Source organism: Sceloporus undulatus, chromosome 4 (genome assembly GCF_019175285.1).
Source record: "Sceloporus undulatus isolate JIND9_A2432 ecotype Alabama chromosome 4, SceUnd_v1.1, whole genome shotgun sequence".
Classification (NCBI taxonomy): Eukaryota; Metazoa; Chordata; class Lepidosauria; order Squamata; family Phrynosomatidae; genus Sceloporus; species Sceloporus undulatus.
In genome coordinates, this window is record NC_056525.1 from 39,169,107 (window position 1) to 39,183,857 (window position 14,751).

Genomic DNA, 14,751 nt, shown 5'->3' on the forward strand with positions numbered 1-14,751 from the left:
CTCCACACCAGCTCCACACTTTGACTCCAACTCATTCTCTTCAGAGGCCAGGCAGTGGCAAAGGGTGAACTGCTGACTCCATCACTGCTCTTGCTAGCCGCCTGGACAGCCTCCCCACTCCTGCTCCTGCATCCCATGAACAAAGGCACATATGTTTGTCAGCTTTTCCAGTGTCCGGGCTAAAGTCAGGCAAAATTATCAAATTAAAATTAAAGGCTAGAATTACTGCTAATATAGTCACCATTTTCTTCGTTTCATCCTTTACATCCCTTTTTATATGCCTCCTAAGTTTTACCCTTGATTTATCCATGGGTCATAGCAAATTCCATAATTTTGGGCCCCAAATCTGCTCTCGACGTATCAGTGAGATCAATTTACAGTTGAGTATATTTGGTAATACAATTCAATGCTGATGCACCTTTTAAAACCAAGATAGGTATTATTCTCTTATTTAAAACAGTATCCTGGAGATTTAGGTTCAGTTTTACACTGAAAAGCACATTTGGCCATGCATCAAAACGGTTAATAGATGCTCTCAGGAGAACTGCTACAGAAGTCCACAAGCAAGATTTAGTCTTGGAACAGTCACTACAGTTGCAATAAAAACATTTTCCCTACGTTGTTCAGAAGCCTTTACCAGCTTCCACATACAGTGTCCATCTTTTCTGGCCAATGATAATTCCAAGTGGAACTGACAGATATGATTTTCCAAAATAACTGGACAACACCAATGTTGCCAATACAGCAGAATATGTCATAATTTTTCATATCAATCTCAGGCTGCATAACTCTTTTTTCAACAGTGAGCTGAAAAAAACTCGTGCCTATAAATACCTTCATCAACATAAACAATATTGAAAATTTCTTTTAACGCCGATGGACATTTTCTATTGTTGCCCACTATTGTCTCAAGAGATTCAAGTCAGAACTGAAATCCTGAATAAGGGCTTCTGGTTTAGGCTGCCATTCAACAACAGTTATTATCACACAGTTCTCCCCTTATCTGAACCTTAAAATAGGGCCTCCATGCAAACCAGATCTCTTATTTCTTCTCACTACTTCCACACAAAGGCAACACCAAGACTCATCAGACATGCCCTCACACATTACCGTGCTTTCAAAGGTGTTAGAAATTAGCTAGAATAACACTGCAGAAAGCGATGAGTTGATATTTGAGAAATGGCTAACAGCTTCCTTTTAGGCAAAGTGAATCAAGGAAAAGCAGAATTTGATTTATATAAAGAATACATTAATTTCACACTACATGTATAAGTGTGCACAGTATTTTTTGTTTCCTTACATAAATGTCTGTGCTGTGCAAGAACAGCAAAGAAGAGGTCTGAAAAACTTGTGAAGTTTTTTTGATAACATAAAGATGTATGATTAAGCATGTGCATGTTTAAATCAATATGGATGGAATGCAAATTTGACTACAAGTATTTTTCAGAAAACATCATAGAAAGAGGAGTGAAGACAGGACAAAGGAACAACCTAAGATATGCAGATGACACAATAATACAAGCAGAAACAAATAAAGACCTCAAACAATTACGCTTCCTTCTTTCAAGGAAGAAAGAGCCAAGGTAGGCTTAATGCTAAGAAAACAAAAATAACGGCCATGCAAACTCTACAAATTAACAAGAAAATAGAAATAGTCAAAGAGTCCCATATCTTGGATCAAATATTGACCAGAATGAAGACTGCAGTCAAGAAATTAAAAGACTAGAATTGGGGAAAGCAACTACGAGAGAAATGGACAAGATTTTACAATCAACTCTGAAGACTGAAGTTAGGATCATCCAGTCCATAGTATTCCCCATCACCATGTACTGCATGGGTTTAAAAAATGTACAGCTGGACAGCGAAGAAAGTCAATAAAAAGAAAATCAACTCATTTGAGATGAGGCACAGAAGAAGAGGGCTAGGAATACCATGGATGACCAAGAAGGCAAATAAATGGGTTGTAGAACAGATTAAGCCCAAATTCTCCCTGGAAGCCAGGATGACTAAACTGAAGTTGTTGTTCTTTGGCCACATCATGAGAAGGCATGAATCATTAGAAAAGACAATGATGCTAGCAAAGTACAGGGAAACAGATTTCTCATTTGCAAATCTCCCAGGGTCAGGGTTTTCCCAGCAGACAATGAGCACTAATCAAGCAGACATTAATCCTCTTCTGCAGACCCTCACACCCTGAGGACTGCCATCAGCAACCAACAATACACATGCAAATCACTCCTGCCTTTCCAGGTCACACAATATATACTGTATAGCCAAGTCCTTTCCAGGCAAACATTCTCTGAAGATGCCAGCCACAGTTGCTGGCGAAACATCAGGAAGAAACTCTGCTAGAACATGGCCACATGGCCTGAAAAACCCACAAAAAACTATGGATGCCGGCCATGAAAGCCTTCGACTTCACAAATGTCCCAATCCTGAGGATTTCTGAGTAACTAGAAAGGAAAGAAAGATGTGGTAGCAACATAGAAGGCAGTTATTTAAAATTCTACACTGATATTCAAATTACATAGTTCCTAATTTATCTGAAGACTAAAGACTAGGAAGAGGAGAGGAAAAAAATCTTGTACTTACTAACATAAACGGAGTTCTCTCATGGAAATTAATGGAAACATAAACTGTCTTTGTGTTACATTTGCAGCTTCAATCAACATGTAGAATAGCAACATCAAGACATACCCTCTTCATTGTCACTTTATATGTGAGGAAAAGGACAAGTGAAAAGAGGCTCCTATTTAGGTGGGGAATATTTATACAAGCCGGAGACCCTGACCTTTCACCTATTTGCTTATGAGGGGTCTCCTAGCAAATGGAAACTTCTTCTCATAGTTGCTTCTTTGAGAATGGAGAGGGTAGACATGTGAGAACAGAAAGGGTAGATATGCCCCTCCTTTCATGCTGACTGAAATCAGGTAATCAACACCTGGACAGAATTGTAGCTACCGGTAGAGAGTTCATGTGGAATGAAGTTGATGCTACATAATTATTTTCTTCTGCTAAATCTTTAAAATACATACACACAGTTGTCATTCATGGTGTATGCCTCTTTCCTGCAGCTCCATCCTATCATATCTGCACTGCAGTAAATCTGCAAGAGTACAGGGGAGTGGGAAACACCCACTGTGTTCCAAATATGTCAGATGTACTCTATAGCACAAACCATTTTATATAATTTTAGCTGCAGTGCACCTACTAATATTCAGAATTTAACACCCCAAAAGGAGTCCGGGAGTGGGTTTTCTGTATTTTGAACCTCTTTTCTTTTACCTCAGGAATCTAATCAGCCATACTTCACAGAGTCCTTTCCCATTTCCTGCCCTTTCTCAAATCTCAGAAATGTTAGCAGCAGTACCTTAGTGTTCTCCTGTTTTCTCATCTATTTTTCAGGTATAGGAATGTTAGCAAAGCTAAGAAACTTGTTTCCCCTATCTAAATGAATTGTACCTGGTGTTAACATGTTCTGTATCTAACACCTCAAGCTGCATGGGACTGTTGCTTTTTCACCACCATCTGAAATGATTTCCCAATGGTACAGCAGACTAAGGCTGCATCAGCACTGCAGAAATAATCTAGTTTGACAGCACTTTAACAGCCATGGCTTAATGCTATGGTATTCTGGGAATGGTAGTTTGTTGTGGCACCAGAGCAAAGTTATAACAAGTAAATTTCTTTAAAATGTTTACTACTGTTGTTATGCCACAAGACTTCTGTATTAATTTAACAGCCTTATTTCGCAAAAATAGAATCATAATGTTGAACTCTCAGTATTGTGATCTGTAAAGCAGGTTAGTTTTTCAAACAAAGGACAACACACACAACTGTCTATGTTGTAAGTTATATAATGTTTACAAATACTTACGTTTCATATTGTTTGCTTTTAGTGTCTCATTAATATCTAGTGTGGCACTTCCTAGTAAGACATCAGATTTCAACGTCTGGTGACTCCATACACGAAAATTTAGTTTGCTAACCGGAGAAACAATTCTAAACAAACAGAATGCAATTAACACTTCACAAATAATTTTTTTCAAACTATCTTTCATTTTCAAGGTTATAAAGCTGGCACATATACTGCCCTGGATCATACTTTTTTATCATCTTGCATTTTGAAATACCACAGATACCCTTGACAAGTCTGTTTCAAAACATCTGACCAACACTTCAGCTCTGGAGGCTGAAGATGTGTTCAGTTTTTAGAAACAATAAATATAGTTTCTAAACGTGTGTGTGTGTGTGTGTGTGTGTGTGTGTGTGTGTATGTATATATATATATTCCAAGCTACACATTAATGTTGATTACTTCTGACACCTGCTACTTTTCTCAGGCCTAAATCCAAACTGCTTCTATCAGCCGAATCAAGAGGTAGAAATCTCTCTTCCTCACTTAAGATCCCTCTGCCATGCACCCCCAAAACCAGCTCTGGAAGGATAAAAAGTCATCTGAAATTCTGCTGTACTGTCATTGCAGTGCTAGTGAAACAGTGGGTTTATTTTTTTAAAGACTGACTATACATAAATATTTAAATGTAGTATTTACATTCTCAATGGAAGATCAAGCATCTTGATAAAGGAAACAACAAAAAGTCCTGACAAGCTCAATGGAAACCACTGTATTCAAAACTACAATAGGATTCATAAAGAAAAACGAGTGCTTTCATGGAAGACTAATTTGGCACAGTCAATGTGAGTAAGCCATGTTATTTATTTATTTCAGAATTACAGTTACATAATGACAAACCTCATGCAGACTCAAAAATAACTGATTATAAAAAGGTATTTGACCATTCACAGTGAATTCTTGATGTCACATGCATGGTTGTAAATGCGTTTAAGTAGACTGAGCCAGTTCTCTAAGAATAATAGACAAATCCATTTGCAGTCTTTCTAACTTTGTACCAAAAAAATGTCATCCTTTCTGACAATTAAATTATAATCTATTTGAACATGGCTGCTGGGTCCCCCCCCCCCAACTCCTTGTTGGAAAAAACTGTGGCTGAGATATGAAGAAGTGTTGATCCTCAATGTACATTGCATTCTTGAGGACTTCTTCATGCAATGGCTTTTGATATTCCCCCTCTAAAAGCCATTCATACTGATCAGGGAATTCTGGTATCACACTTGACATAGTACAAGGAACTGTGACTGGAAACAAAAATCTCTAGTCATGTGCCCCAGCTTATACAGCTATTGCTCTGCCTCTGTGATAACAACATCTGAAACAATTTTATCACGGTTACACAACCTGGGAAAATCCCCTAATGATAGATCCTGGGAAAAGTTCAAAGCAAAACTCCATAGAGAGAGGGTGAGCATGCAAGAGTGCACAAGTTAGAAGTACTAATTTCTTCCAGTGTCTTTCTTATGACACACTGGCTTAATTTGTTTTTATTGTTATTTACAATAGAAAATCAAAGTGAATAACATTTCCAAACCTACACTGTAAGATGTTGCTTCCATTTTGGACTATTAGTATTGTTGCATTTTTCTGTCTTCTTGGACTGTCCATCAACTGTGACTTCTACATAAGGGCTGGGACCAAACCATTTGTTTTTGTTTTCTTTCAATTTTGCAGAAATAACTGTTGAAAATAAAAGAACATTAACACCAGAAATTATTACATCACTAAATATTGTATTAGCTAGCAATACAGATTGAGTCTTCCTTATATGGAATTCAGAAATTCAAAATATTTCAAAATCCAACACTGTCCACATGGAAGGCTGAAACAGTGACACCTTTGCATTCTGAAGGTTCAGTGTACACAAACGTTCTTTCATGTACAAAATCATTAAAAATAGTATGTATAAAATCACCTTCACGCTATGTGTATAAGGTGTATATGAAACATGAATAAATTTTGTGTTTAATCTTGGATCCCATCTCCAAGATATCTCATTATGTATGTACAGTGTGCCTGCGTTTTACTCAGGTGCAGCATATGCGGTTTTCAGCATATGCTGAAAGCCGCGCCGAAAAGCCCCTCACGTGCCCTGGAAGAAGTAATGGAGGCTGTGCTTATGGCATACACGAGCTCCATTACTTCTAATGGGGCTCCAGCACACACGGATTTCCCTTTATGCGGAGGGATCCGGAAAGGATGCCCACGTAAGGGGAGGGCCCACTGTATATGCAAATACTGTACAGATATTCCAAAATCCAAAACATCTCTTTGGATAAGAGAGATTCAACCTGTACTGCTTTATATTCATCTAGTTTAGCTTTCAAAATCTCGTTTTCTTTGAGGTTTGGTTACAACAATATTAACTACACATAACATTTCAAAAAGTGATTGGAGTAGCATAATTAGAATAAATAATGTTTCATGTTGTCATTTTGCTTTGACTTATTCTTGTGTGCTTTCAAGTTGTTTCTGACTTACGGAGACCCTAAGCTGAATCTATCATTGGGCTTTCTTTATTAACTTTGCTCAAAGGGGGTTTCCCTCAGCCTCCTTCTGAAGCTGAGAGTGTGTGACATGCCCAAGATCATCCAGTGGATTTCCTTGGCCAAGTAAGGATTTGAAGCTTAGTCTCCCAGTGTCCTAGTTTAACACTGAAACCACTACACCACACTAAGCTCTCAAACATATTAATACTGCCAAGTAAGCTTAAATTAGCACCAAACAAAGTGTCAGGCCTCTCACTTCAATTATAAACTTGCAAGATGCCTGATTTAGAACATCAAAGTGCAAACTCCAGTTTGCAATTAAGACAAAACAAAAAGAATCTGATTCTGAAAGATGAATATTGGAGAACATTTGGTGTTGAAGGTGTCTTTAAGTTGTTTTCTACTTATGGCAGCCCTAAGGAGTTTTCTTGGCAAGATTTGTTCAGAGGTGGTTAAGGTTTTCTTTTCAGAAGTGTTACTACTGAGTGGAAGCAATTTTTCCATTACTCACATCAGAAGTGGCTTCTCTCTGGTCTTCTGATCATGTCTATCTAGAACTCTGCTCCCAAATTTTTTCACATCTTGTTACTCTGATCTACACAAGATCCTGAATAAGCTTCAAAATGTTCCATGCTTTCTGTGCTCTCACATCTTTCTGCTGTTGCAGCTTCAGCAGCCTCATATATCTGAAGGCCTCCTATTTCCTTGAAAGATTCCACTCACAAACCTAAACTGCAATCTTCTTTGCTACTATGCATTTTCTTCATATTCCTCTTAAAAAATCTCCATTTCCATGAATTTTTTAGAACACCCATAGTTCCAATGCCCTATCAAATTACATGCAACTGAAATAATCACATATTCTTTTCTTACCTTCATTTCTTTCCCTCCCTCTTTTGCTTCCTCCCCCCCCCCCCCCCCGTTTTTAGCTTGTGAGACCTTGATGAAAGAGCCTGTCAAAACATATTTGTGAAGTGTTCTGCAAATGGAGAGACTGATATAAACAAACCACAATGCCATGCACTTTATTCTATTTTATAGTTTGTGTGTGTGGAAGAAGCAGAGGTGGTCCATATATCAATATATGACCAGTCACTTACAACAGGGCCAACAGTACATGCAATCTGTCATTTTCAAATTTTCTGAATCCTTTACATACAGTATTGCTTTTATTTATTTATTTATTTATTTTATTTTTATCCCACCTTTCTCCCAAAACGGGACCCAAGGCAGTGAACATATATAAACATAAGTTAAAACTGTACAATTAAAAGTATAAAAATATAAAAATTACAAATATAATTTTTTAAAAAAACATACAGAGTTAAAATTAAAAAGTCCAAGTCCAACCCTCTCCAACCCTTATATGATCCTATGGTCAAACTGATTTACAATTAGTTCTACATGCCTCTTGGGAGAGAGAAGGAATTGATTCTGCCTTCCATTCTAACATGTACCCTTTCTCCAAACCTGTCCCCACGCAGCTAGCACAATGTTGACAGACCCTTTAATGGACCACTATGGGTCTGTTTCTCAATTTTCATCTAACACCTTCTGAAAAGTATTATTGTACTGCAAGCATTAGCTTAGATTTTCTGTGGAAAGAATCAGAGTTTTATTCTGATTTTGTGAGGATTTAAGACCTGTGTTCTGAAGTAGCACTCATGCATGTCACAACAAGAGTAAAGTCTATAATGACTAACAAAGAGTAGATCCCACATTATTTATTAACTATTTACAACCAAGTTCTGCTTGGTGGAAGAAATGTTTAAATGGAATGTCGTCTACAGAAAGATGGCAACCTCACGTCTTTTAAAAGAAATTTCCTTTTCTCATCTAGATTTGAAAACCCGTGATGCTTGTGCTTGCATGCCCCGTATCTTCAAGAGACTGTACAGTCGGCCCTTCTTATACACGGATTTTTTATACACGGATTCAAGCAAACATGGTTTGAAAATGTTCCAAAAAAGTATAAATTTACCTTGATTTTCCATTTTTTATAAGGGACACCATTTTGCTACGTCATTATATTTAATGGGACTTGAGCATGCACGGATTTTGTTATACACGGGGGATCTTGAAACCAAACCCCAGCGTATAACAAGGGTCCACTGTATTTACAAATCTTGTTTCATTCACGTTTTAAGTTTCCTACTCCAAACTCTAATAAAAGGGAATGCATGAAAATGCATTCCATAAAAAAGCAGATGTTGGCTGCACTGCAGAAATAATCCAGTTTGACACCACTTTAACTACCATGGCTCCATGCTATGGAATTCTGGAAACTGCAGCTGGTTGTAGTACCTGAGCTGTCTGACAGATAAGGCTAAATGTCCCATAAAACTACAATTCCCAAAATTAAATAGCACTCAGCCATGGTTTTAAATAGTTTTAACTACAGTGGACCCTTGTTATACGCTGGGGTTTAGTTCCAAGATCCCCCGTGGATAACAAAATCCGTAGATCTCAAGTCCCATTAAATATAATGACATAGCAAAATGGTGTCCCTTATAAAAAATGGAAAATCAAGGTTTGATAATTGAAATTTATACTTTTTTTTAACATTTTCAAACCATGCATGCTTGAATCTGTGTATAAGAAATCCGTGTATAAGAAGGGCCAACTGCATTTTAATCAACCTTAATCTGCCTTCTTTTAACTTGTAAAATGGTGTAATATGTTTTTGGTCATTTAAAATTCTTTTTTAGTTTACATTGTTTTAAATTGATGAGGGTGATTTTATTATACTCCACCAAGAGATCTTTAGATAGAGAACAGGATATAAATATCTTAATAAAACAGGGAAAACACATTACAGATGGTTTGATTCAATTAAAGAAGCCATAGCCCTGCGTTTGCAAAACCTAGGTAGAGCAGTTGACAAACGGGGCTCTTGGAGATCCCTCATTTGTAGGGTTGACATTGGCTAACTTGGCAGCGTGTAACAACAATAAATAGGACCACTAATTTCAAATATTAACTGTTAGTATTATTAAAACTTAACATAAGAAAACCTGTGGGGGTAAAGGAAAAAAAACGCAGTTCATTCTGAAATTTATCATATAATGTAACTATTTAAGCATTATTTAATTAAATTTAAATAATTTTAATTTAATTTACTCTAAACATTTAAAATACCAACATAACATGAGCTTCTTTCACTAATCAGAATCTAAAAGGTATGTAGCTACCAACTGAAAACTCATATTGGAGTACAAAAGTAGAAAACAGATACATCTGTCCCATTCTAAATCTTTCCTTTTCTAGTGAGGCACAAATATGTGAATGTGCTTGGGTGTGCCCAAAGCATCTTTCTTTATCATGGCCACAGGATGGCATGTTTGCTGTTGTGCACTAGTTGCAAGTTAGGTTATCCATTTTACAAAAAGATGTGTAAAAATGTGCTGACAACACAGAGAAATCTGTAATGAAGGTAAGATGACAAACAATAGCACTATCCAGAACACAAAATTCAGAATTCTTTAAAGAATGTCTGCCATAAAAATACATCAGCACCACTGAAACGATGAAGATAAAAAGTAACACAGACACAATAAAAGTCTTAACAGAAGTTACAGTCTTAACCAAAGTAACAGAAAAAGAACTTTGACTCCTGCCTAGTCTGGTTAGCACATTGGGATAAACCTAAATGTGATGGATTGCTCCACCTGCCACCCTAAGAATGACACAGAAATGTTCTCATCCTCGTGGTCAAAGCAGAATGGACATAGACAGACAATGGGTATTTGCAATTCCCTCTGCAGTCACAAAGAGACCATCCACAGGCTTGACCTAGACACATACCAGTGATCTGAAGCTGTGATTTCATAGTTAACCCACTGACAGATTCTGATCTTGATCCATTACCAGCCATACCACAGAAAGGAGTACATGAACCTGAATGAAGAAACAAAAATGTCATTCTTACAGTAAAAGACTGGACCAATAAGACCAGATAGTACATGCTTTGATGAGGCATAATACTGTATTGCATAGTAGGCCACCCAGGAAGACCAATTTAATAGTAAGTACCAAGGAATTGGAGAAATGTGGATCCTGAAAAGGTAACAGACCATAAAGAAAATTACAACAGCTAAATATGCTACTATCCAAATATCTGCCATCATTATAGGATGTAAAGGTCCCATGATTTGCAAGGACCCCTAAAGGAAACACAATGTGGATTGCGTCACTCCCATGCCAAACACAGGTCACACTTGAAGAAGTCCAAGCAGCCAATGGGAGGGGAGGAAGGGTTTGTTCCTACATTGCATATCAGTATGTCTATTTATTTTTCACCAAGAGAACTCAATCACAGACATCATTAGTACAGAATGGAGAAAATATAAGCAAATTATAAAGTAGATTTTGACTATAATCTAGCCAACAAAGAATTAAGCTAAGGAGGAAAAAAAATCAACGATGCGTTTTGTAGTCTGTAAAATTATTGTTAATACTGGTGGGAAGGATGTCAGAATTAACACCAGTTGTACTGAATACCAACCTCCATCTTCCTCTCATTATCCAGATGTCTGAGTAAGTGCTTTCTTTTAATTAAACAAAACTACCAGCCCTTAATTTTATTGGATTGCATCCATCTATCAAATACATACTACGGCATTTGTATATCTTACAGTCATGTAAACAGGGCAGATTGAAGCTGGATAAGGACTGGCTGCTTACTGTATAACTGTAGTTTTCCGAGTTGTCATCTGTGAACTCATACAAATGGGTTATATGTGCCTTCACAGTGCATCATACAGAACCTTTTGAGATATTATGTTAGTGTGTTTGTGGTAGTCCTACCCACTATCAGAGAGCCCTACCAGACTGTTTCCCACCTAAACCCTGAGTTCCATGGATTGCCAAGGATCTAAGCAGCAGCCAAAGATCTAAGGAGAGGTGAGGATATGATGAAGGAAGGATGGGCCGGATTGTGTGAATCCACAGATGACGACCACTCGAAGAACTAAAGTTACAGGTAAGTACCCAGGGAATCCATGATGCTTCCTAACTGCCAGCATGAAAAAGCAAGCCGAACAACTCTTTTCATCAACAAAGGACAAAAGTGCATAAATATGTCTGATGTTTACAGGCTGAGCAAAAGCTGGTGCATAATTACAAAGTATCATGCTGCTGTAGGCATTCTCTGCATAAGACTTGGTACAGAGGCAGCAATGGGATTGAATAAGCCCTTCTCAGCAATTGAATGTTCTGCTAAAGTCGGGAGGGAACAGACTAGCATAACCAAGCATGGCTATGCAAGGCAATGAGTTCTGTCAGATCCTTGCCACATTATGGTTACTTACAGACATCATAATTGGCAATGTAAATGAGCATAACATTGCAGAGATCCTTCCTGTCATTGTGAAACAGACTGTTGACATCAGTATAACTAGCAGGCTGATTGATCTAGAGATCAGGTGCTTTCATCATATGAAACATCTAAACTGTGTAGGAGCAGGCATCATCAGTAAGTAAAGTGGTGACTCAAGTTGGAAAATGAAAAGATGTTGAAGAAGAAATGACTGTTATTCCAATGTCAATAAGGCCAGATGTGACACAGCCTTCAATGCCCTAGCCAACAATGTTGCTCCTTGGATACAGAGGGAGAAAGAACTAACAAAGGCAGATGATTTGGTTGATGGTGCCCACACCGATACCTAAGAACTCTGACCGGGTTCTGTATCAAAAAATGAATTTTACTTGGTACCTTGGATGATGGTATCAAGATCATTACCTAAGGAGTTTGATATGGTTTCATGCCAAAATTGATACTTGACAAGTCAGATGAGTTACCACTGAAGTCTGCTTGACATTATAGGTTTGTTGTTGTTAACTGCGCTTGAATCAACTTCAACACATGATGACTCAATGGATGAGAAATCTCCAAGACCCCATGTCTTTCACTGCTCTGCTTAGGTCCTCTAAGTTCAGGCCCATGGCCTCCTTGAGTTTATCTATCTGGCATGTGGTCTTCCTCTCTTTCTACTACCTTCTACCCAGCATTATTGTCTTTTCTAATGCTTCATACCCCCTCAAAATGTGGGCAAAGTACAGCAACCTCAATTTGATCATCCTGTTTTCCAAGGAGAGTTCAAACTTGATCTATTCTAGGACCCATTTATTTGTCTTTTTGGACAGCCATGGTATCCTCAGCACTATTTTCCAGCACTAGATCTCAAATGAGTTGATCCTCTTATCTGCTTTCTTAACTGTCCAGCTCTCACATCCATACACAGTGACAGGGAATACAATGGCTTGGGCAATTCCTACTTTAGTACTCATATGTATCTCTTTACACCTCAGGATCTTGCCTAGTTCTTTCATGGCTGCCTACTCATTCCAAGTCTTCATATTTCTTAACTATAGTCTCCGTTCTGATCAATTTTTGATCCAACACATAGAAAATCTTTAACTATTTCAATTTCCTCACTGTCTAGACTGAATTTATGTAGATGCCCCATGGTCATTATTTTTGTTTTCTTTATGTTCAGGAGTAATTATGCCTTTGCACTTTCAGGTAGGTTGCAAAACTGATATCTGATGTTTCCAGAGCAGTGCTATGCTGAAATTGATATGGACCACAGAATGTACTTGATACAATGGAAAATGGTACTGCAGTTGATACCTGACTACTCTGGTATGGTATGGTAAGATACTGAAAGTGGTATTCGCCAACTCCAATGCGCTAAAACCAGGAAAATACTGATATAAAACTGGTATGTCAGTCTGAATTACCTTGACTAATCTCATTCAACTCAGTCTTGGACTGTGATATCATACCAGCACAGGAATACTTATCTCTAACAGGTGGGAATCCCCGCATCATGGGGATGGAGATCTCTCTGTCCCATGAAGAGTACTTTTCTTCACCAGGCTAGAAGACAAATGGACACTCACCAGCCTATGGATGGAGCTCTCTCTGTCTCTATTAGCTACATAGGCAACCTGTCTGAACCAATCCTGAGGTGATTATACAGAATGGTCAGGCTAAGTGCTGGTGTATTACCCAGGGCCATCTGGGTATCAAGAAAAGCCTCCTCCAGATTGAACTGAATCCAAGATGCTGGACTCCTAGGAGGGGTACAGACCACCCAAAAAGGGTGGTCTGCCAGCGCCTTGTTTTGCTGCGCAAGGGAACCACAATGGACAAACCGCGCGGCTCCCTCGCACAGCAAAAAAGAACCTGCAAAAAGTGGATTCTTTTTCTGACGCACTTGTGACACCCAAGTGCGCCAATGGCACACTCGCGACATCACAAGCGGGCCGCGACATGCGGACGCCAATTGTCCGTCACATCAAAATGACAGTGCCCATGTGTACAGGTTGCGGGGTGTCTGTAAGCGATGCTCCGAGGCAACCCTAGAACGTATTCATTACGTACTAAAAGGCCCGTCTGTCCAGGGCCCTAGTCTCTCAGAATCAAATTATAAAGTCTTGTGGAGGAACAGCCAACTCTGGTACAGGTCAATCTTCTATCATAGCTTCATCTAAACTGTGATAGATGTATCTGATGAAGCACAAACACATTTGCATCCATCAAAAGTTCATATCCATACTTCACAAAGATTTTTCAAAAGCAAATGTTGGAAACATTGTGTTGACAAGTCACCTTTTATATAAGCTATCCAGGCCATCACACTACATTTTAATCTGTCCTTGCCCTAAGATTTGGATAGCCTCTACACGATTTGTAAACTGGTGTACAAACATTACAATCATAAATGGGAGACTACTGGGGATTGCATTTAAAACAGTTTATTGCATCTAAAACAGTTTATGTACTCTTCAAAGTCCAAGGAGATTATTTTTCCCAATTTTCAAGTTTCAAAGAATTAACAGACCTTGCAACAGACCCTGGTATTTCAAAATTATAACACTGGAATCAACAATGATCTAGCACTTTCAGGCTAAACAAAGTATTAATTATTCAAACATTTGCTTGGGTGATGTCAGTGGTTTTCTCCTTTCTGAAAATGTTTAACTATGCTTTAGAACTTGTTTTATGACCAAGAATTCCTTAGAATTTGGTGTATTCGTGATGTGCTGCTATCTTTCAGAAAGAAAAATTATGGAATTTACAAATAAGAAAAGAAATGGGAAACTCAGTTGGAGCAGTCTTAAGTGTCTATGACATACAAATACACTTTTGGCAATGTGAAAGGGCAGAACATTGCAGAGCACTTTTTCACATACATACACTTTTTCCTTGAAAGAGGAAAGAGTTCTGTGTACAGATAAAACAGATAAGAGTAATAAACTGTAGCCTTATCTCATCTTTTGGCTAATTGGAAACCACTGTTTCTTCATATTGTTTCCTAAAAATGGTCTCTTATCCAGCGT

At 38.1% G+C, this 14,751-nt stretch overlaps 1 protein-coding gene across 2 annotated transcripts in view; it reads right to left on the bottom strand.

Moving 5' to 3' along the window:
• Positions 1-14,751, bottom strand: part of ITCH (itchy E3 ubiquitin protein ligase) — a 603,853-nt gene that overhangs the window by 563,311 nt on the left and 25,791 nt on the right. For both annotated transcript variants that reach the window (XM_042465844.1, XM_042465845.1), the window contains exons 2-4: positions 10,210-10,302; positions 5,455-5,596; positions 3,878-4,002 (exon numbers count right to left, since the gene is read on the bottom strand). In XM_042465844.1, the coding sequence (XP_042321778.1) occupies positions 3,878-4,002; positions 5,455-5,596; positions 10,210-10,279 (337 nt within the window). In that variant the 5' untranslated portion in view covers positions 10,280-10,302. The remainder of the gene's footprint in view (positions 1-3,877; positions 4,003-5,454; positions 5,597-10,209; positions 10,303-14,751) is intronic.